This window comes from Aedes aegypti, chromosome 3 (assembly GCF_002204515.2).
Source record: "Aedes aegypti strain LVP_AGWG chromosome 3, AaegL5.0 Primary Assembly, whole genome shotgun sequence".
In the NCBI taxonomy this organism is placed as follows: domain Eukaryota; kingdom Metazoa; phylum Arthropoda; class Insecta; order Diptera; family Culicidae; genus Aedes; species Aedes aegypti.
The window spans coordinates 409,679,639-409,700,746 of record NC_035109.1 but is presented as its reverse complement, the minus strand read 5'-3'; the positions used below and the strand labels follow the sequence as shown (position 1 = coordinate 409,700,746).

Sequence of the window (21,108 nt, the reverse complement as noted above, 5' to 3'; positions counted from 1 at the left end):
ATTTCATTATACATTGGGTTATGCTATGCTTCGCGTGTGATACGAACAATTAGATTTATCAATATAATGCATTAGCATCCAAACAAATACCCTAGAAAATTTTCTTATTGTCCGACAAACATTTCAAAACAATTACGAACTGCAAAAATTCAACGGTAACTTTACTCAACAAAGCTTTCATTCGATCACCCTTAAAATACACAGTCATCAGTAGACCATGCACTATAATATCCTCCTAATATAACGCAGAGCTAAAAATCCTCTCTTGCGTTACCCAATCTGAACAAGAAAACATTTTCAAATACTTCCCATAATTTGTGCACGGCAAAACAGATTCCACTTTCTACGTAATGTAACCTAGTATGAACAGCTGCCCAACTCTCCAGACCTGCGCCCTCCAAGATCCAAGGTGCTGCTGCCTTACGTTCAAAACTTCTTTCCTCAAAGTCTGTCTATCAATTCCGAACTCTATTGCATACTACAATACCAATCAGACCCTATTCCTGACAAGACACAGAGTCACAACCCCAATGTGATGGATTTACCCACAACCTTGTCATAACCCCTCTTACGTTTCGCTATCCTCGGAAGTCACCCATATTGATGCTTGGCAAAAAATATCAGTATTCAATCCACAAATCCCAGATTACACCACATTACGTTGGTCCGTTTGGCGTCGCCGGTGGATACCTGTTCTGACATTCTTTTCTTTCAAACCCCATTTCAAGCCTGTCCCCCCACTTTATCAATAAGAATGTTGACGAATCACGATAATCTGAAGATCGTGACCAGAACGGAGGTAGGATTTATCACTAGGGACCAACCACCACCATTTTTCCAGTTTTGAAAAATTACGCCGATAATGTTTTCTCCTTCTGCATATCGAATACTGTAACATGGGACGACAACGAATGCTATGGTAAATATTCAACGAACACAGATAAGTAAATGCTGATTGAGCATTATCACGCGTTATGTATTTTGATCTTGTTTAATGAGTTTAACCAAGTATGCACATTCAAAACAAAATATACTTAAACTCTTCAACCCATTTTTATGTTAAAACATGGGATGCAGAACCATTTGGGCACTTCCCTGATTCACTTTGGCATGGGGAGTTTTTCTCGGTAGAATTGTCTGAAACTTTGGTGTAAGAAGCGCATCAGTACGATGCATATTGTGGCCAAATATGAGCGCTCTAGCTTTTAAAAAACCCCAAGTCTAACTTCCTACTTTCCCAAAAATTATTACCTTCAAAATATCAAACCCCCCCCCAGAACCAAATCCTGGTTGCGCTACTGTGTCATTGTAATCATCGAAACTTCAACAGCAGTTTTCCCTGTTCAAAATTGAAATTTATCCGACGAAAATGTGTTCACTGTGTTTCGGTTGGAGAATAGAATAGAGTGAACACACATTCATGATTTTAAACGAAAAAACTACTTTGTATAATTCTCAAATTGACGGATCCTGCCTTCATTAAGCTCTTTGAGACTCGACACATTCCGCTGACATCTTTACAGTAGTTTCTGGGTTCCAAAGGTACAAATTTGTGGGGTGTAACTTAAACAAATGAATCACCCTAGCGATAGATATGCCGAAGAAAAGCCAGGGTCAGGGAGTTGGATAATATAGTAGAAAGCAAATACAATAGTTACGAAAGTGAAGTTTATTGAATTTTGCCAAACGTAAAACTGAAAATTAAGAATGCTTGTATTATAATTTATACTATTTATACGCATATGCTACAATATTTTCTTCCAATATTATATGTAGATATTCTTCAACGTGTCAAATAGCGCAAAACTATCAAGATGGGAATCAAAGATGTTATATAGGATTCTGCACCGCATTAATCGATAGTTAATTGTATGCCTTGTGTTTTGTTTCCATTTCCATGTCAGTGTTTTGAAACTTTTATTCAACGTGTTGCTCAAACAGGCATTGTCATAAGAAAGAACGGTTTTAATTGTATACTAAGTAGACATAACTATTCAACGTTGACATGCACACAATTTTCAAAGAGAGGGAAAAAATAAACGACTGTCTGATTAGGTGCGGCATTCAGTTTTTGATAGTGTTGTTTTGTGGTGCATAGTCAAATGACCAACAATAAAAAAAATATTAAACTGCATATTACTTTCAAACCATTGAGCTAAGTTTAAATATTTAGATGATGACTTGTCGCTTTAGCCAAATGTTCCCGATTGTAATCCACGTTTTAAATGTAAATAATTTTACATTACACATATAGCGAAGACAGATGTTGAGTTACATGCCATATATTGTGTTTCATTCGCTATTTATGTATCTATTCAGAATCTTAGTGAAAACAAAGATACGTCGTGATCGAAAGATATTGACTCACACGGCATTACATGAAATATGTTAGTATTTAATCATCCATGTTTGATTAGGCTAGCTGAACAGCCATCTGAAAGAAAAAAATTAACGTATTCACCGCATTTTTTAAGATCGTGATTAGCACATTAACGAAATGCGTATTGAATTATGACAGTATCTAATTGTTTTTAACTCCGATCTAAGTTTATTTATTGATCGTACATTTTTCATTTTTTTCTTTTGTATTTTTGCAGTTTTTTTGTGATTTTCAGATGTTTTTTTTTCTTGTTCACTGTTATTTTTTCTGAAGACTGTCGCATCTGTTGTGATCATAAAATGTGTGTCGTATGTTTCTTTTTTGTTTGTGTCTGCAGCCCTCTCTATTGATTTTTTTTTTTCATTTTTTATATTCAAACATAATTGTATTTCTAATTTTTTGTTTCATGTAAGTATTGCTTCAGTAGTACGAATGCACATCTATTTATCGCAAGAAGTACACGCGAAAACATATGCATCGCAATGTACTACCAAAAGCTAACAAAAATTTTACTGTTTTTTTGTATATTTTCTGCATACATGTATTTTTATAATTATGTTTCTTTTTATTATTTTATGAATATTTTCTATTTTTTTGTTTTTTTTTAATTATTATTTTTATTATATAGTTCACTTGATTATTTTGTTACCAAAACCGAAAAAAATATGATTCAGAAGACATTATAACTAAGCTGGAAAGCTCAATTAGTATGCTTAAGCATACAAGCTACTGTTGTTAATTGAAGGCAAAATTGTTCTCAGTGCGAAAAAAACGAATGTTTATTTTATTATCCATTGAAATGATTCAATTACGGTTCAGGCAGATGGCCAACTGTAGGAACGCAGATACAAAATTGGCTCAAAAGGCGAAATTTAATATATTGAATTGAATAGGAAGTATCATTTCACCGAAATACATTTTCAATGTCAATCTGTTTGTAAACAATTAACAGGCCATCGCCTCTATTTCAAGTTGACCATTTTTCATTTTCTAAGTTTCATTGTCGAAGAGTAAAATTGATTTTTTCCGGAAAGTTCTATACGAGAGAATATTCAAAGTAATATTTGACGTGCTTGCTCTTATTAGGTTCAGTAATTGTGCACCTAGCAGGATCTAATGCACTTACTGCTGTTGAGTTTTCTGCTGATGAGCGTGCAGTACGGCAACGGCTTCATCGACCTTAGCCTTCAGCGATTCGCTATGCTCCAACATATGGACCAACTCCGAGTTGTCGATCTCCAACAACATGCCGGTAATTTTACCAGCAATCGTTGGATACAATGGCTCGATTAACGGGAACAGACGTTCTCCCAACATCTGCTTTTGTTCAGCGGGTTGTGCAGCTGCCAGCATAGAGGCCGTGAGTGGTTCTTGTCCTAAGAAAAAAAAATATATTATAAATTTTCCCCAACAAAACTAACATTCATTTTACCTTTTACGTGGACAGCTTGTTGGGCAACAGGTTGAGCTGCCATAGGAACAGCTTGGGCAGGCGGATTGCGCATGTTCTGTGTGTACTTGTAGTTTGCAGCTCGAGCTTGATTTGCAGCCATCTGAGGAGCAACAGGACGCGCTTGCATATTGCCGCCAGCCTGCTGACCAGTGATTGGACGAGCAGAGTTACGCATAGCTGCAGCATTAGCAGCTTGAGCTGCTTGAGCATTCGGAGCTGGTTGATTTGCACGGACGTTTGCTGCTTGGCGGTATTGATTACCAGCAGTGGCAGCAGCCATAGCTGGATAAGCACCTCCCGCTGCATTTGCTGCAACTGCATTTTGATTCGTATTGGCGCGGAACCATCCTGGAGTAGTACGGATTTGGCTGACCTGCTTCGAAAAGAATCTTTGTGGCTGTGGAAGTGTTGGTACATAATATCCACCATTACCACCCGGTTGGAAGATTTGTCCCATATGTTGCATACGCATATTGGCCATACGTTGCATGTACTGCGAAGCTAAATGTGCTTTGCGATCTTCCTTGCGCTGTGCAAGGGCAACATATAGCGGTTTGCTTCCAACGATTCGTCCATTCATCTCAGTAACAGCTTTTGTAGCTTCCTCTGCTGCTGAGAAACAAACGAAACCGAAGCCCTTTGAACGCCCTTCTTCTAACATCACTTTGGCAGATGTTATAGTACCGAAAGGAGAGAACTCCTTACGTAGACGCTCATCGTCAATAGAATCATCCAAGTTTTTGACATACAGATTGACTCCTTGGTAACGAGTTAGACGTTCCATCTTCAGTTGTTCAAAACGACGCTTCAGTTCCATTTGACGTTCATTCTTCTTCTGAGCGCGTCCAACATACAAAATTTTACCCTCTCCGAGTTCCTTTCCGTTCAATTCTTGGACAGCATGTTCTGCCGATTCAGGATTTTCGAAAGCGACGAAACCGAAACCACGACTCTTACCATCCTTAATCATAACCCGATGGCTGGTGATCGTTCCGTATTTTTCAAACATCTCTTTCAGGGTTTCATCATTCAACTCATCCCCAAAGTTCTTGACATACACGTTAGTGAAAAGCTTAGCCTTCTCTCCCAACTCCTTCTCACGCTCCTTGCGTGGGATGAAGCGGCCAACGTAAACCTTTTTGCCGTTGAGCAACATACCGTTGACTTTTTCGATCGAAGTGTTAGCTGATTCTTCGGTTTCAAAATGAACAAATCCGTATCCCTTTGAATTACCTTTCTCGTCCTGAGCGACCTTACAGCTGAGAATGTTGCCAAACGCGGAGAACGTGTCGTACATTGCCTTGTTATCGATGTTCTTATCCAGGTTTTTGATGAACACGTTGCCAACACCGGATTTACGAAGGGAAGGATCACGCTGCGACCACATGATGCGAATTGGGCGTCCTTTGATCAAATCGAAATTCATGGTATCCAACGCACGCTCAGCTGAAATAGAAAAAAAAAGAAAATTCAATGCAAATTTCAATCTGAGAACCTTTTAGAAATCAATTAGTTTTTATTCGAAAACTAGTGATTCTGGAAAACTTCGTCTTGCCATCAAGTAGGCTGTTGAAAAACGCAACAGATCGTCCCATACAAAATGACAGTTCCGTTCACACTCGGTTTTCCGACTTTCCCGGTGAATATTCTGGGATTTTTATTCACACAAATACTTCGGAACCCTTGACGAACAAAGCGGAGAAAGAATCATTCAAATCTATTGAGCCATTTCGTGACATACAAACTCCATTCCATTTTTATTTATATAGATAGATAGAGAGATAGATATATAAATAAAATATAATTAGATAAGATTAATGAATTTTAAATAAATTAAAAATCGAATTAAGTACCTACTGTATCATTTAATTCCACTAGAGTTCTTTAACCTTTCTTAGTCCCTAACAAAAAGTTACAAATTGTGACAATCATTCAACTCATGAATTATTCCCATAAAATTTATAAATTAGTTTTAGACCAACCATTTGTACTGACACATAAATCAAATATAAATGAAATGAACCTTAATTATGTATCTGACACATAATTACCGTACACCCCCGTTAATGCAAACCATCGGGGTTCATTTTTAATTTGAACATCTAGTCACCCTAGAAACGTGTTTCTGGTAACCTCTTCCACTGTTTTGTTTTGATTCTGCGTCCCGTTCCACAGCATTCTATTCCACTTTACAACGTTCCATGAGCTAACTGACGTTCGAACCATTTTTAATCTGAACGATGTGTAAATTAGCGGGATACAAATTAAAAAGTGTTCAGATTAAATGTGGTGATCAACGGAGGTATCCGGTACCATGTACACCCGATTCTGTTTTTGCACGGGGGTGCGTCGTACCGCGCAAAAAAAGTTTTCAGTTCAAAATTTCAAAAACCGTGCAAAAAAGTAACACCATTTCTCGACGTTTCATGCAAAACTAAGGTTTTGGCGGAAAAAAATGTATGGAAACTTGTTTTTGCACGGCCGTGTAAAAAAAATCCGTGCAAAAACAGAATCGGGTGTATGATACAAATAGCAAATATCTATGTGTGACACAAATATCTACGATATGAGGATTTATTTCAGTGTACTTGAATCGATTTTACACTGGTACAAAACGTTGCAAGTAACTGAATTCAGTTTCACTTTCAAACGGCTTACCATTTTGTCATATTTTTTGTGGGAAATAAGAGAAACTACTAAGTTTTTGAACACGAGCTAATTGTATGCAAAATTTAAGCGATATACACGCCAAAAATGGTAAAAAGGCGATTCATTTTAAAACAGTTTTAGACGACAGGTTGTGGTTCGCCCTAATTGATTTTCTCAAAACCTTTTGAAAGTTACTTACGTCGATTTGAAAAAGTAATCGAGAATTCTCGATTACTTTTTCAAATCGACGTAAGTAACTAACATACGGTTTTGAGAAAGTTAATTAAGAAGTATCACAACCTTTCTTCTAAAACTGTTTTAAAATGAATCCCCGTTTTTAACTTTTTTTTTACCGTGTACATCGCTTAAATTTTGCATGCAATCAGCTCGCGTTAAAACACTAGATAGTTCCAATCATTTTCCACAAAAATTGTATGATAAAATGATAAGCCGTTTCAATCAGTTACTTACGACGTTTTTGTACCAGTGTAAAATCGACTCAAGTAGTGTTTTGTTTTGATTCGTGGTTAAGACACTTTGTCTCCCACACAACGGAGCGACGAAAGTAGTGGTTAGGTTGCGAAAGTGAAGAATCTTACTTTCGTCGTTTTGTAAATCCGGAAAAAACGTTCTAAAGGTGAAAAATCGAGTTGGTTTAGAGCGAAACGTGTAGAATTTCGTCTGCGAAACACGTAGGATTGATAAAGTAAGTTTATTAACTTTTCTGACTTGAGTCTGTTTGAATAAGTCTTCGAGAATTGTGGACAAAAACCCAAAATTTCTTCCTTAGGGAGTCCAAAATACGACCGTTACCCTACCGGGTACCCCCGTTGGTTTGACCGCTTTTAATCTGACTCCAGCTAATTTACACATCGTTCAAATTAAAAATTGTTCAAACGTCATTGGGCACATGCAAGGGTTTATTCGCAAATTTCATAACGCCAAAAATAACCAATTTTGACACCCACCCACCCCCTTTTAACGCAATTTGTATGAATATTTTTCAGGTTTTGTATGAGCTGTAACATCTTAAGGACACTTACCAGGAGGTGCTCAGCGTTATGAAATTTGTGAATGAGCCCCAATGCAATAGTTCATTTCACGGTGAAAATTTCTCTTTCGCTGTTTAACAAAATTTTAAAACAACGGTGCCAGTACCTGTCAAAGTTGACAGGTACAGGCACCGTATTTTCCAGGCTATGGACATGCCCTAAATTAACTGCAGCGATTCGCAGTAAGCAGGATGTCCCGGGCCCGATTCATCTGACAAGCCAATCGAGCCTGGTATTTTCATATATATCAAGTGAGAGAGAGAAATTTTACGATGACGTCACTGTGCAATGGACAATGGGCCTTTTCATGTGACAGATCTGTCTCAAGCATTTCTGGACAAACATTTGAAAAGGTTCCAAGAGATCTTGAATCTTTTTTTCAGAAACGTTGCCTTTGAGCCCTTTATAGCACGCCCACGCAAACTAACACCACTATCAGAAAGATTGGTGATAGCTCTTCCTGATAGTGGCATTGGTGAGCGTTATCGAGTTGAATTGGGCTCAACAGCATCTTACAAAGCCAAAGATTACCAATATCGATGTGCCCTTTTGAAATGTTTGTCCAGATTTGTTTACATCATTGGAGGGCCGGTGCAAACACGGGACTGTCATCTCCATAGAAGAACAGTTCTTCTGATTTGAAACACACGCTTGAACTGGCCGATTTGAAATATCTCTTGAAGAGGTCTATGAAGGTACACGGTAAAGCTACAGTCAGTGATGAGAAAAGTACTGGAGCAAACATTTACCGCCTCTACATTTACATCTTTCTACACGACCATCAAAATCCAAAGCAAACCATGACCGTTCAAAACCAAAAAATGTCACGACTCTTCAAAACTGTAATCTTCTTCTTCCTAACGTTTTTCAACCCCGAATGCGAAATGACTCGAGCACAGTGGTGACACGATTTTTGCGGTTTACGGGGTTTTGCATTTTTGCTCGATAAAGGTAGCATGAAATTGAACTTGTTTATATGTATCGCAACGGAATGATTGTGCTCTTTCTGTTAGAGCTAATAGATTTCAATTAGTTGAAAACACTAGCGAAATGTTAGCGATTGAATGATTTAACACTTTTTTCAATCATTCACCTTGGAATGGCTGCCCGAAAACGGTCATAGTGGAGAGAAAAACAGTCAAGCAGTGTGTGAACCGTTGGCAGCGCAACGCCTGATGGTATTGATGCTGCTGCTGCTTTGTGTTTTGGTTGAATGGCAGAATCGATGAACTGTGGTGAATTGTGGTCACAGTTCCCAAGACTGGCTACAGTGACTCAAACTCATTTTCGTACGACGCACTATTCTCATATCAAGATGGTATAAAACTATTAAATGGTCTATGGACTTCGATATATTTTATCAATGACGGAGGCCATAGGTGTCATCTATTTTTAGGTAATCATAAATTGCATTCATTTGCTTAAATCTTAGGAATAATGGGAAAGTATTCAGTTTGTGTCTATAATTGACCAAATTCCATATTCGTACACCTAACAAAAATCAAACATACAACATTCAATACTAATTTTCAATTGGCTAGATGATTGCTCAAGTTCTGCATTGCGTTGTTCATTTGCAGTAGAGTACAATTTTACAATTTATAAACGGACATATTTTAAACTTAAGTAAATTTAAGGAAAATTCTTCTTTTTCAATGTTGGTTTGCTAAACAAAACCAGTAAGTCGAACAAAAATGTACATTTTTTCAAGAAACTTTCTTAAGAACTGTTTCTGCAGATACTGAAGAAGTGTGGGGGCGGACCTGGTGTAGTGGTTAGAACACACGCCTCTCAGGCCGAGGACCTGGGATCGAATCCCATCCCCGAGATAGTGACGATAGTGAATTTCAGTGACGACTTCCTTCGGAAGGGAAGTAAAGCCGTTGGTCCCGAGATGAACTAGCTCAGGGCTAAAAATCTCGTTAATAAAGATAGAAAAAAAATACTGAAGAAGTGTCAACACCCTATAATCAGTTTTAGAGTAGTTACAAGTGAATATCGGCATCGTATACTTGAAAAACCTTGGTTAATATTACATTTGTAACAAAATTTTAGTGTATTTCTCTCAGTACGGCTCTTAAATGGATACACATAATCCATAGTGTTGATGTTTCTATCCAAACATTGCCTAGTTGTTAATTTTATTTTACATTTTTCTACCAAACATTATCACAGAGATTGATAGAATAAATATTATTGCCGTGATCGCAACACATACGTTATTTGAAATGATGAAACCAACAGGATATACTCTAGAAAAAAAGTATGTGAATGCTCTCTGCTCATTCAAGTCTTTTGTATTTTTATTACAAAATCAATAAACTGCAAAATAGTTTCCTATTTTGAGTATAATTTGAATATGAATTCAATAGAGATAACGTCAATTATATCGAGGTATGTTCAGCGTAGTGTAGGGTAGATTATTGTAAAACAAAGTTCGTTGTTCAATTTTGTTTAAGTATAGAAAAGCTCAAAATTTACCTTTACCTGTTGTTTAGAACGAAAATTTGGTTTACATTGAATAAACATATTTTAGAAGTGTTTTGAAATAATGACATATCAATTTTCTAAATTAAAAAGAAATAAAAATAGCTTATGATTCCTGTAAATTGAATACATTTCAACCAAAACGTTTTTAGTGCCCACGAATATAATTCATAGAATGGATCCAACAACAAAAATGAACGTTACGTTATTGTTCTAATTATTGGACTTTGTAGCAAAAATAATTGAAAACCAGGTATTTCTCATAATTTTACGTAAGTTTCATATATGTCCGCTTATAAATTGTACAAATGTACTTTACTACATCTGAACAACCTAATTAAGGACTCGAGTAATCAAATAGAGCATTCAAATTAAATTTCGAATGTTGTATGTTTGAATTTTAATAGGTGTACGAATATGGAATTGGGTGTATTTTAGACACAAATTCAATACTTTTCCATCAATCAAATGATTAATGTAAATGAAAACATTTTATAATTGGCAATTAAGGGGGTAGGATCTATCATTCATTTCAGAATTTTCAGAAGCAGTTTTTTTCGTTCAAAATTAAGAAAATTTACAGGAAAATGTGTTCACTGTAGTTTATTCTACAACCGAAACACAGTGAACACATTTTCATCGAAAAATTTTTAGTTTTGAACAGAAAAACTGCTTTCGCAGATTCGATGATTACGATGAGTGAGCGTTGAACGTTAATAGATGATACCTATGTCCTTCAAAACGGATAAAGTATTTTTAACTCAATACATCATTCAATAGTTCAATAGTCAACTTGATGTAAAAACAGTGTCCCGTAAGAATATGTAATTGGGCCACTGTAGGTATGCTGTTCAGCGTAAGAAAAATAAAAATTTCTGCGGAAAGTAGTCAACAAATTTTCTACAGTGAGCCCCATTTTAATAGGCCTATTACAAGACGTTCCAAATCAGCTGATCGGGAAGCTCTTTGACAGTTCTTCTATGGAAATGACAGCCTCGTGTTTGCACTGGTCCTTCACCGATGTAAACAAATGCATAGACGGACCTGTCACATGAAAAGACCTATTGACATTAAGGGCCAATTTCTTCAACTTCGCTTAAGCCGTAAACCACGTTTACCCATACGATTAAACCAGGTTTAAGGCCTAAGCGGTGGTGAAGAAACCGCTTATCAATGAAATTTTCTTTTCAACTGCGTACTGCAAGAAATTTCCCACGCATCGAGATGTGAATACTTCCCATAAAGGGAAAATGTAAAAACATCATAAGGTATAGACTTTCATTGCAAAATTTTAAATCTCCTTAGGCAGCGTCCATTTATTACGTAACGCTAAAATTGGAAATTTTTGACCCCCTCCCCCCATCCGTAACGCTTTTTGTCTAAAAATTTTAAACTTCTTGTATGAACCATAACACTTGAACGGGGAGTAGAGAGAGAGCATTACGTAATTTATGGATGCCGCCTCATCCTCAATAAATAACTATTACCTACGTACTAAAAATCTGAAATATTGTCTGTTTTATTTTGCTTGAAATGGTTTAAGTTATGAGGTACTTAGCATTTTTGCTAATGGGTAGTAATGTTCGACGTTTTTCAATATTTTCAAAACGATTATAAACGTAAATTTGTTAAGAAAATTCGTGTCGCTGATCTCAAAGAGTCAACTTTAGCCCATTACCCTAAATAGAAATAATCGAAACAGGTGTGACCTGAGAATCACAAAACTTATAATTCACACCACCTTAGGCGAAGAATATTAAAAAATGTTCAACCTAAAAACAAAATTTCATTTGAAAAAAAAAATCCCTTTTGAAGATAAGCTCTTCTCAAATGTTACGCTTGAATTTTACTCATTTATCAATGATTTGAAATAATCGTGTGACAATCTTAGGTTGTCATTTTTGCCTCAACCGTATTTTACGTGCAGCTCCAAGATGAAAAGAGCTAGAATTACAATATGGCGGACTGATTTTTTCTATCCCTTGTTGATACACTATCGAAATGTAAAATAACACGTGTAACGAAAATGACTTACCGTCCGCTGGCTGCTGGAAGTTAACGTACGCATATCCGAGGGAACGACGAGTGACCACGTCACGACAGACACGGATGGAAAGAACCGGGCCAGCCGATGAGAATTTCTCGAACAGAATTGCCTCTGTGATGTCTGCGTGGAGATCACCTACATATAATGACGCCATTTGATAGTTGGGACCACCTGGGTTTATACGCTTTTGATCCAACACACTTTCACTTCTCGCCTTGCCACTTCACCGATTGAAAATTAAAATATTTCCAGTCCTTCGCACACGTAGCTAGTTTTTCCTGTCGATGAAAGTTTATTTTATTCCAGTAAACGAACAAAATTTAATGATGATTACACACTTGCAATTTGCTTAGCTTTTTCACTTTTTTCGATTTTTTTGGGGTTTTCTTGTTTTTTAATTTTTTTTTGTGATTTTTCTAATTATTTTTTTTGCACAAAAATGTGAATGGTTGTGCGATCTTCTAAAGAGAAGCACAACCTCACAACGTCAGCGACAACTCTCTTCTGATGACTGGACTGAGCAGTAGCAAACTGCCAGCCAACTTGCAAAGGTTTCTATCAGTGTTGCCAAGCGGGGCTCTTTTTAAAAATTCTGCATAAGGTGGCATTTCGGAAATTTCATTTTCATAATATACGAATAAGCGGTATATATCAAATGTATTGAGCCAACTATCAGAGCGATCTAAAATAGTAGAAGCATTAACCTAAGAATGCTAATGTCGCTACTGTTCGTGTTACCAACATCTAGTTTGCCACGCGCTGACAGCTTGAGTACCGGTCTTCAAAGTGTCAAATAAATCGAACAAACAATGAAAAGATACAGTTAAAGGTGGTAATGAAGTAATTCAGTTTTGTAAGAACAGCGCCATTAGCGTTCTACCACTAATATTTATATTTCTAAAACATGATGAAATAAAACGGAAAGAAGCAACTAATGACGGATAAAAACAACTAATTACAAGATTGACTCGTAACTTAGGGCTCATGCACAAATTTCATAAAGCTGAAGATGACCTTTTTCGACACCTACCTACTCCTTCATAACGCTTTTTGTATGAACATTCTACATTTTTTATGACCTGTAACATCTCAAGGACACCCACCCACTCCCTTCAGCGTTATGAAATTTGTGAATGGGCCCTTAGCCGTCTGACAGAGACATCTTCTTGAGAATAGCACACGATATATCACGTCAAATGTAGTCATTTTCGAGTTTCTCCTATGTGTATTTCTTTCACTGCTGGACTGCGAAGTGCGACTTTGTAAGTGCGAAAATGCGAATTAAATTGCGGGTTTGCATCACATCATCGACGTATGATCTCCGAAGTGATTTCGTCAAGCTGATTAGTCGAAGTATTTTTTATTTAAACAATAATCCAACGAAAATAATATTTATTTGTAATGGCAACTCTGTAATCTAACAGCATGCATGAAAGAGAGCGCACATTATGACAGCTGCCAACGGAAGTACGGAATTTTGGATTACGGTTGGCAACAGTGATTTGGCACTCTAGAAAAATCCTACTCAGAACTACCTACACGGAGAAATATTGGTTTAAAAATCCAAACAAAAACAGACGTATTAACAACAAGAACAAATCTCGCATAACCTGTGATCGCGATCTAAAATCCATTGGAAACCAACGGGGAATTTGTTTATAGAGCTTAGTGACATTTGAACGCCTGAAGACCAGCATACGCTCGTCATACACAATTTGTTTTTGTTTTCCTCAAAGAAAGTTGCACACGCTTTCCAGTTTCATCAAAACGCATACAGAAATATCACCCAATTGGGTCCTAAAATGTTTAATGAATTCTTGTTTTTATTTAATAATACGAAAGAGCATGTTATTGCAACTACTTTAGCAAGTTTTCCAGCTCAAATAACGGCTATAACATTTTTAAACTTCAATTTTAAAAATGGTTTCGAATATGAACCTTGACACTTGTGATCTTGTTTGACATTCACTTTTTCGACAAAAATGCAACAGGGCATATAGTTTGAACACTGGGGTTGTTCCTATAAGCCATTTTATGAGACGTTACAAATCATATGTTTTTTGTTTGTTTACCAGCTTTGAAACTTGCTGGCGGGCCCATTTATTTACGTTTCTTCTAGCGCTTCTAGCTATTTAGTTTTCCAGCTCAAATAACGGCTATAACATTTTTAAACTTCAATTTTAAAAATGGTTTCGAATATGAACCTTGACACTTGTGATCTTGTTTGACATTCACTTTTTCGACAAAAATGCAACAGGGCATATAGTTTGAACACTGGGGTTGTTCCTATAAGCCATTTTATGAGACGTTACAAATCATATGTTTTTTGTTTGTTTACCAGCTTTGAAACTTGCTGGCGGGCCCATTTATTTACGTTTCTTCTAGCGCCACATTTGGGAGGAGCTCATTCATTAATGGCGTGCAACGAGCGTTTCAATCTTCCCCAGTAAAATTAAAATCAGCAGGCAGGGAAGAATTTATTTTATTTACTGGTAACATCAGACATGTAACCGCGTAAAAAAATAGCCAGAAAGATGCAAAAATGTCATCATCAACAAAAACGTTGCCAGCGCCATTCACATATCATGCTAGTTTTTAAAACAATAACAATGAGCGGCCCGCCAGAAAACGTCAACCGACTGTCTCGTAAAATGGCTTATCTGACATTTCGGAAGGGACACGGAAAACAAAATATACCCAACATTTGAGTTTAAACCAAAAGGTGTGACAAAATCATAAAAAAAGTTTTTTGTACTTAAACCAATGAAAATCAATTAAAAATTGAGTAAACATGTGTTTCTGCCCTAAACTTAAGCGTTTGGTACTAAAATTGAGACAGGGCTTTAGGACCCTATTTGAAAAAAATACTACCGGATTCTGTGTGTTTTTGAGATAGAGTGCATATTTTTTTCCCTCTAATACAATCCCGGTCAACCAGTCAGTAGCTGTGATGTTAAAGTCACCAAAATAGCTTTGGTGAGCGAATTTGACGGATAGCGCCGACAATTTTTGTCGCATAGGATTCATCGAATGTAGCGCGGTTGTTGCACCATGGCCAGATTCATTTCCCGAACGCGTGCACGGAAAGAAATAACAATTGTGATTTAAAAAAATCAGTAGCGGAAAATCAACTGATGATCATTGTCGTTCTACTATTATCAAACATTTTAATAAAAATAAAATGCTTTTAGAAGTGCGCAGCAATGCTAAATCGGTCTGATGTATTCTGCGTAGTTCATATGTATTTTCCACACGTTCTCCTATAATTGTTTTTAATCCACTTCGATACCGTCAATCCGCCCCCAAACTGGATGGCGTACACTCAGCTTAAGGTGATTATAAAACGAAGCCAAACAAGGGCACAACACTGGAGAATCTGACAACAGTTTGCGTTGAAAACCAATCAATCTGCTTGCTTGCTGGTGGTGACTAATGGGATAAATTTTCAACGGTGAGAGCTGTTTGGTTCTCAAGTCTTGTGCTTTTGAAAATTTGAGGTGTGGCTTTGTTCTATAATCACCTTAACGCAATTTATAATTAAGTATTGAGTTGTAAATATTAGTATATATTAGTTGTGTTGCTAGAGGACATCTTGAAAATTCAATGAGATTCTTTCAGAAACCCTTCTGAAATTATTATATGTAGTTTTTTCTTTGATCGCTCTGATTTTTCCAATAACCTCCTTGGGACTTCCTATTGGACTATCCCAGAAACCCATCTTGGGTTATTATGGAAATCCTTTCAGGATTCTGCTGTAAAATTCTGGAATTCTGCGGTAAAATTCTGGAATTCTGCCGAAAATGATTTAATGATTGCTTTACAGTGTAATGGAATCTATTTTAAAAATCTGGGTTCGGGGATTCTCACAAAATTTCTCGGGATTTCTTCTGGAAATCCAATCGAAATTAATATATAAATTCTGATATTTTCCTCGTAATTCTTCAGTATTTCTTCCGTGAAACTCTTTGAAAGTTCTTCAAAATCCCTTTGAGATTCTTTCCGAAAAATGTCTTAGATTATACCTATTATTCTAGAATACTCTCGGAAAGACGCCTGAGACTATAATCAAAAAAATCTATTATTTCACTCCACTTTCTTCCGTGCAAATTCTTGGGATTCTTTCGGAAATTCCTCTGGAATTCTTTTGTAAATCCCAATGGAATTCTCCCAGAAATCCCTGTGGAATACTTCCGAAAATCCTGCTAAGAATCTTCCAGATGACGGGGATTTTTTTAAATCTTTATTTATGGAAATCATCCGAAAATTCCTCTGTAATTGTTTGTAAATCCTCCTTATATTCTTACAGAAATCCTTCCTATATTCTTACAGATTTATTGCTATTGATTTTATTGTTTCTGCCTAAGATAATTTTGTATATCCAGAATTATTCCGAAAATTCCTTCGTGGTTCTTTAGAATTTTTTTCTAAGAATTTTTGAGAAAAAAAACTCTGTGATTCTTCTGGAAATTCATAAGGAAGTGTTTTTGATTTTTTTTTCGTGATTTATCATTGATTTTCCTTGAAAATTTTATTAAATCCTTGGCAGAATTTTCTGAAAATCCCTCTTGACTTCAAATGGAAATCCTCCAAGAAAACTACCGGACAGTCACTGGGACTTTAAAAAAATACCTATGAGATTCTTTGATTACTGATTTCTTTTTCTGAGCATCTTTTGAAAGTGACTTTTAAATGGTTCTGGAAATTGCATTTGAAATTATTCCGTAAATATTTCTGGAGCTCTTCTGGACATCGTAATTATTCTGGAAAATATTCATGAAATCGTCTGGATGTCTGTGACTTTTCATTGAATCTTCAGGGGTTCTTGCGAAATAACTTCTGGGATTCTTTTGGATATCACTGTAAAAAAACATTCAAAATCCATTCGAAATTCTCCTGAGATTGTTTCAGGAATTTACGAGAATCCTTAAAATAATTCCTTTAGAAATCTCCCTGATAATATTTTAGTGATTTCTCTGTGGTTCTTCTGTAAATCGACCTGGGATTCTTCCGGAAATCCTCCTTTAATTCCAAAGCAATTTCCAGAAGAATTTTCAGAAGGATATTTTTAAGAATCCTGTATATTTTTCCCTAAGAATCTCAATGTATTTAAACAAAATACCAGGACAATTTACGGTTGAATCCCACAAAAACTTCCGGTGGAATTCTTGAATGCTTATCATTCAAGCAGAATTCCAGTCGTATTTCCGGATGAATTTCGGCAGGTTTTACGGAAGAATCCCAGCAGAATTTCTTGAAAAATTCCAGCAAAATTTCTGGAAGAATCTTTGAAAGATGTTTTGAAGTCCTCCAGCAGGATAACAGAAAGAAATCTGGGGGTATTGTAGAAGAATTTCCGAAAGAATCCTAGAGAGATAGTCGAAATAATAACAGTTTTCTTGAAAAATTCAGGAAACTCCCAGAGTCTAGAGGTAATTCGGGAAGAATTTCTGCAAGAATCCTTAACAGAAGGATTTGAAGGATCCTCAGAAAGATTTTCGAAAGTATCCCAGAAGGCTTCCCGAAAGAATGCTAGAAAGATATCTGGAAGATTTCCTACAGGATTTTTGGAAGAGTCCCAGACAAATTTCAAGAATATGGACGTTAAAATCTCAGTGGCATTTCTAGAATAATTTCAGAAAGATTTTCGGAAGCATCCGAGAAAGTATTCTAAAGGGATTCCGAAAGCATCTCAGGTGATTTCCGGAAGAATACCAGAGGTATTCTCATAATAATCCCAGAAGTATTTCCGGAAAAAGGCCAGAGTTATTTTCGGAGGAATTCTCGACGAATTTGTAGTATACGACTCTACTACATTTTTTGGCAAAATCCTCTAAAAATATCCAGAAGAATTGCATCAGGATTTTTGTTAGAATCTTCCATTGAATTTCCGAAAGAATCTTCGAGAATTTCGATTCGAATTTCATTTCCAGGATTTCAAAAGTAATCCTTAAGGAGATAAACGCAAACTCACATACAGATTTATGCAAATATTCCAATAAGATGTCCAGAAGAATCACAAAGGATATCCGAAAGAATCTCAGATATAGTACCGGAATGCTAACGATGTTTTTTAGATGAGTTCAAAAGGGATATCTGTAAGTATTCTGAAGAACTGAGTATTCTGAAAGAACTTAGAGAAAAATCAGAAATAATCTTTAGATTTCCAGAACAATCCTAGAGAGGTTTTGAAGGATTCATAAGTGATTTAAGGAAGAATCCCAGGAGGGAAATTCCATAGAATTCTGGAGTAATTTCTGGACCAATGTCTTTTTATATGCTGTATCAATATTTACAAGTAATTATAATAAACAAGTATTTATGGAACAATAACAATTTTAATTTATCGCCATAATTGAACGACAATTTTAATTAGAATGTGCATCCACCACATCATCCCTCTCAGAAGGATTATGATTCTAAATATTTTTTTGCGGTGATTCAGAATTGTAATCACATACTAGTTTAATTGTATGTGGTGTCATTCAATATTTAAAATAAGATTCGTTAAGCCGAACATGTTGATCCTTCGACATGAACCAACGAACATTGCTTGAAATAATGAGATTTTTTCGATTACTTTGATTACTGATTTCTTTTTCTGAGGATCTTCTAAAAGTTACTTTCAAATGATTCCGAAAATCCCGTTTGAAATTATTCCATGAATCTTTCTGCAGTTCATCTGGACATCGGAATTATTCTGGAAAATATTCATGAAATCTTCTGGATGTCTGAGAATATCCTTTAAATCTTTCAGGGGTTCTTGCGAAATAACTTCTGGGATTCTTTTGAATATCACTGTAATTTGGATTTAGAATTCTCATGGGATTATTTCAGATATTAACGATAATCCTTCATACAGAAGTGATGTTTCTGTGAATCGCCTTGGAATTCTTCTGGAAAACCTTCTATAATCCCAAAACAATTCTCAGAAAATTTTTCAGAAGGATATTTTTAAGAATCTCAATGGAATTTCTGAAAAATACCAGAACGATTTACGGTTGAATCTCACGAAAACTTCCGGTGGAATTCTTGAATGATATCCGGAAGAATGACAGTCATATTTTTGGATTACAGCACAATCCCGGCAAAATTTATTGAAAAATTTAGAATAGAAAGATATCCGAAAAAAAAACTCCAACAGGATTTTTGTAAGAGTCCCAGGAGTATTTCAAAGATATTGGCGTAAAAATCTCAGTGGAATTTCTTGAAGATTTCCGAAAGCATCTCAAGTCATTTTTGGAAGAATACCAGAGGCATTCTCATAAGAATACCAGAAGTATTTCCGGATAAAAATCTAGAGTTATTTTCGGAGGAATTCTCGAAGAATTTCTAGTAGAGTCGTACATTTTTTGATAAAATCCTCTTTAAATATCCAAATGGATTGCATCAGGATTTATGGTAAAATCTTCCATAGTATTTCGAAAACAATTTTCAAGAATTTCAAAGAATTTAATTTCCTGGATTTCAAAAGTAATCCTTAAGGAGATACACGCAAAATCACATACAGAGTTCTGCAAAAAAAAAAAAACCAAAAAGATGTCCAGAATAATCGCAATGGGATATCCGAAAGAATCTCAGAAGTAATACCGGAATGGTAACGTTTTTTTTTTTGGATGAATCCCAAAGCGATATCTGGAAGAAAATTCAGAAATAATCTCAAGATTTTCAGCAGAACAATCCCAGAGAGGATTTGAAGGATTCATGAATGATTTAAGGAAGAATCCCGGGAGACGCTCCCAAAGAATTCTAGAGTACTTTCTGGAACATTTTTTTTTTTCATATGATTTATATATAAAAATACTTTGATTCAAATATATTTCTTGTGTAGCATTAAGTTTAACTACAGACATAGCTCGTAACATCAATAATAAATTAAATTTATAAATCTTTTAAACACATCCAAATTAAATAACAGTTCAAAGAGTAAAATACCATTCTCATGAGTTTTTGAGAATCATATGGCCGGTGTTTAGACAGACCAGACTAGATGAATTTTGGAGCTCTAAGGATACGTAAAGAACTCCATCAATTTTAAATCTTCCATGTTATTTTGATACAAATGTATCATCAAATAGATAAGTTCCATTATTACAGTAAATATCTATAATATTGTGATGTTTCACATGTTTGGGGCACATTTTTCTTACTCGATTGAAAAAAACACTTGGATCAGTCTGTCTGAACACCGACCATATCTATGTTTGCTATTTGATATTTAAATACTTGAATTGTGCTGTATGAATATTTACAGGTAATTATAATAAATAAGTATGTATAGACCAATAACAATTTTAATTTATCCCCATAGCCTCCCCCACATCATCCCTCTCAGGAGAATTTTGATTCCTAATATTTTTTTTTGCGGTGGTTCAGAATTGAAAATATCAAAAGTCTATTGTAATCACATCCTTTTTGTTCAATTGCATGTGGTGTTATTCGATATTTAAAATAAGATTCGTTAAGCCGAACATGTTGATCCTTCCACAAGAACCAACAACAAGCATTGCTTATGTTAAGAGATTTTATCGTAATGCACAACCAGCCTAAACGTTCTTCCCCTTTTGTATATGTACTAATTATAATTTCAAATTATTTTAATTAAATTAGTTGTGTTGTCTACTATTGTACACGGCAATATGTTTCAAAATAAGTGGAGCTGCTTTTAAAACAAACTTTAACATCGATCAACCAAACCATAGAATATCCAATAGCGAAAAAATAATAATAATAACCGATCATTGCAAATCGAGCCGAACTGGCGCTCTTTCCGTGCACACGCGCTCTGTCCGTGCGCACGCGCTTTCTGCAGAGCTGTCAAACAGACTTTTGTGCCTTCCTTCTTTCGCTCTCCTTCAACTCAACAACTCAGCACGATCCACCTCGCGGTGGATTGGTGAGCTGTCTGGTTGTTGCAGATGAACACTTATCGTGTAGCGTGACATCATCATTGACAGTAAGCGTGCAACTCACCAGACAAACGATAGGTGTAATTTGTTGGGCAGAGGTGGACAAACCACAACGCAGAACAGGGTCACCGAAG

At 35.9% G+C, this 21,108-nt stretch overlaps 1 protein-coding gene across 1 annotated transcript; it reads right to left on the bottom strand.

Annotated features, from left to right (window-relative positions):
- Positions 1 to 1,654: 1,654 nt before the first annotated feature.
- On the bottom strand, positions 1,655 to 12,588 carry LOC5573211 (polyadenylate-binding protein). The gene is made up of 4 exons (XM_001654370.2): positions 12,407 to 12,588; positions 12,057 to 12,346; positions 3,813 to 5,279; positions 1,655 to 3,756 (listed from the first exon to the last, which is right to left on the bottom strand). Exons 2-4 carry the CDS (start codon positions 12,220 to 12,222, stop codon positions 3,503 to 3,505), a joined length of 1,887 nt encoding a protein of 628 aa, XP_001654420.1. The 5' UTR covers positions 12,223 to 12,346; positions 12,407 to 12,588; the 3' UTR covers positions 1,655 to 3,502.
- Between the last annotated feature and the right edge of the window lie 8,520 nt (positions 12,589 to 21,108).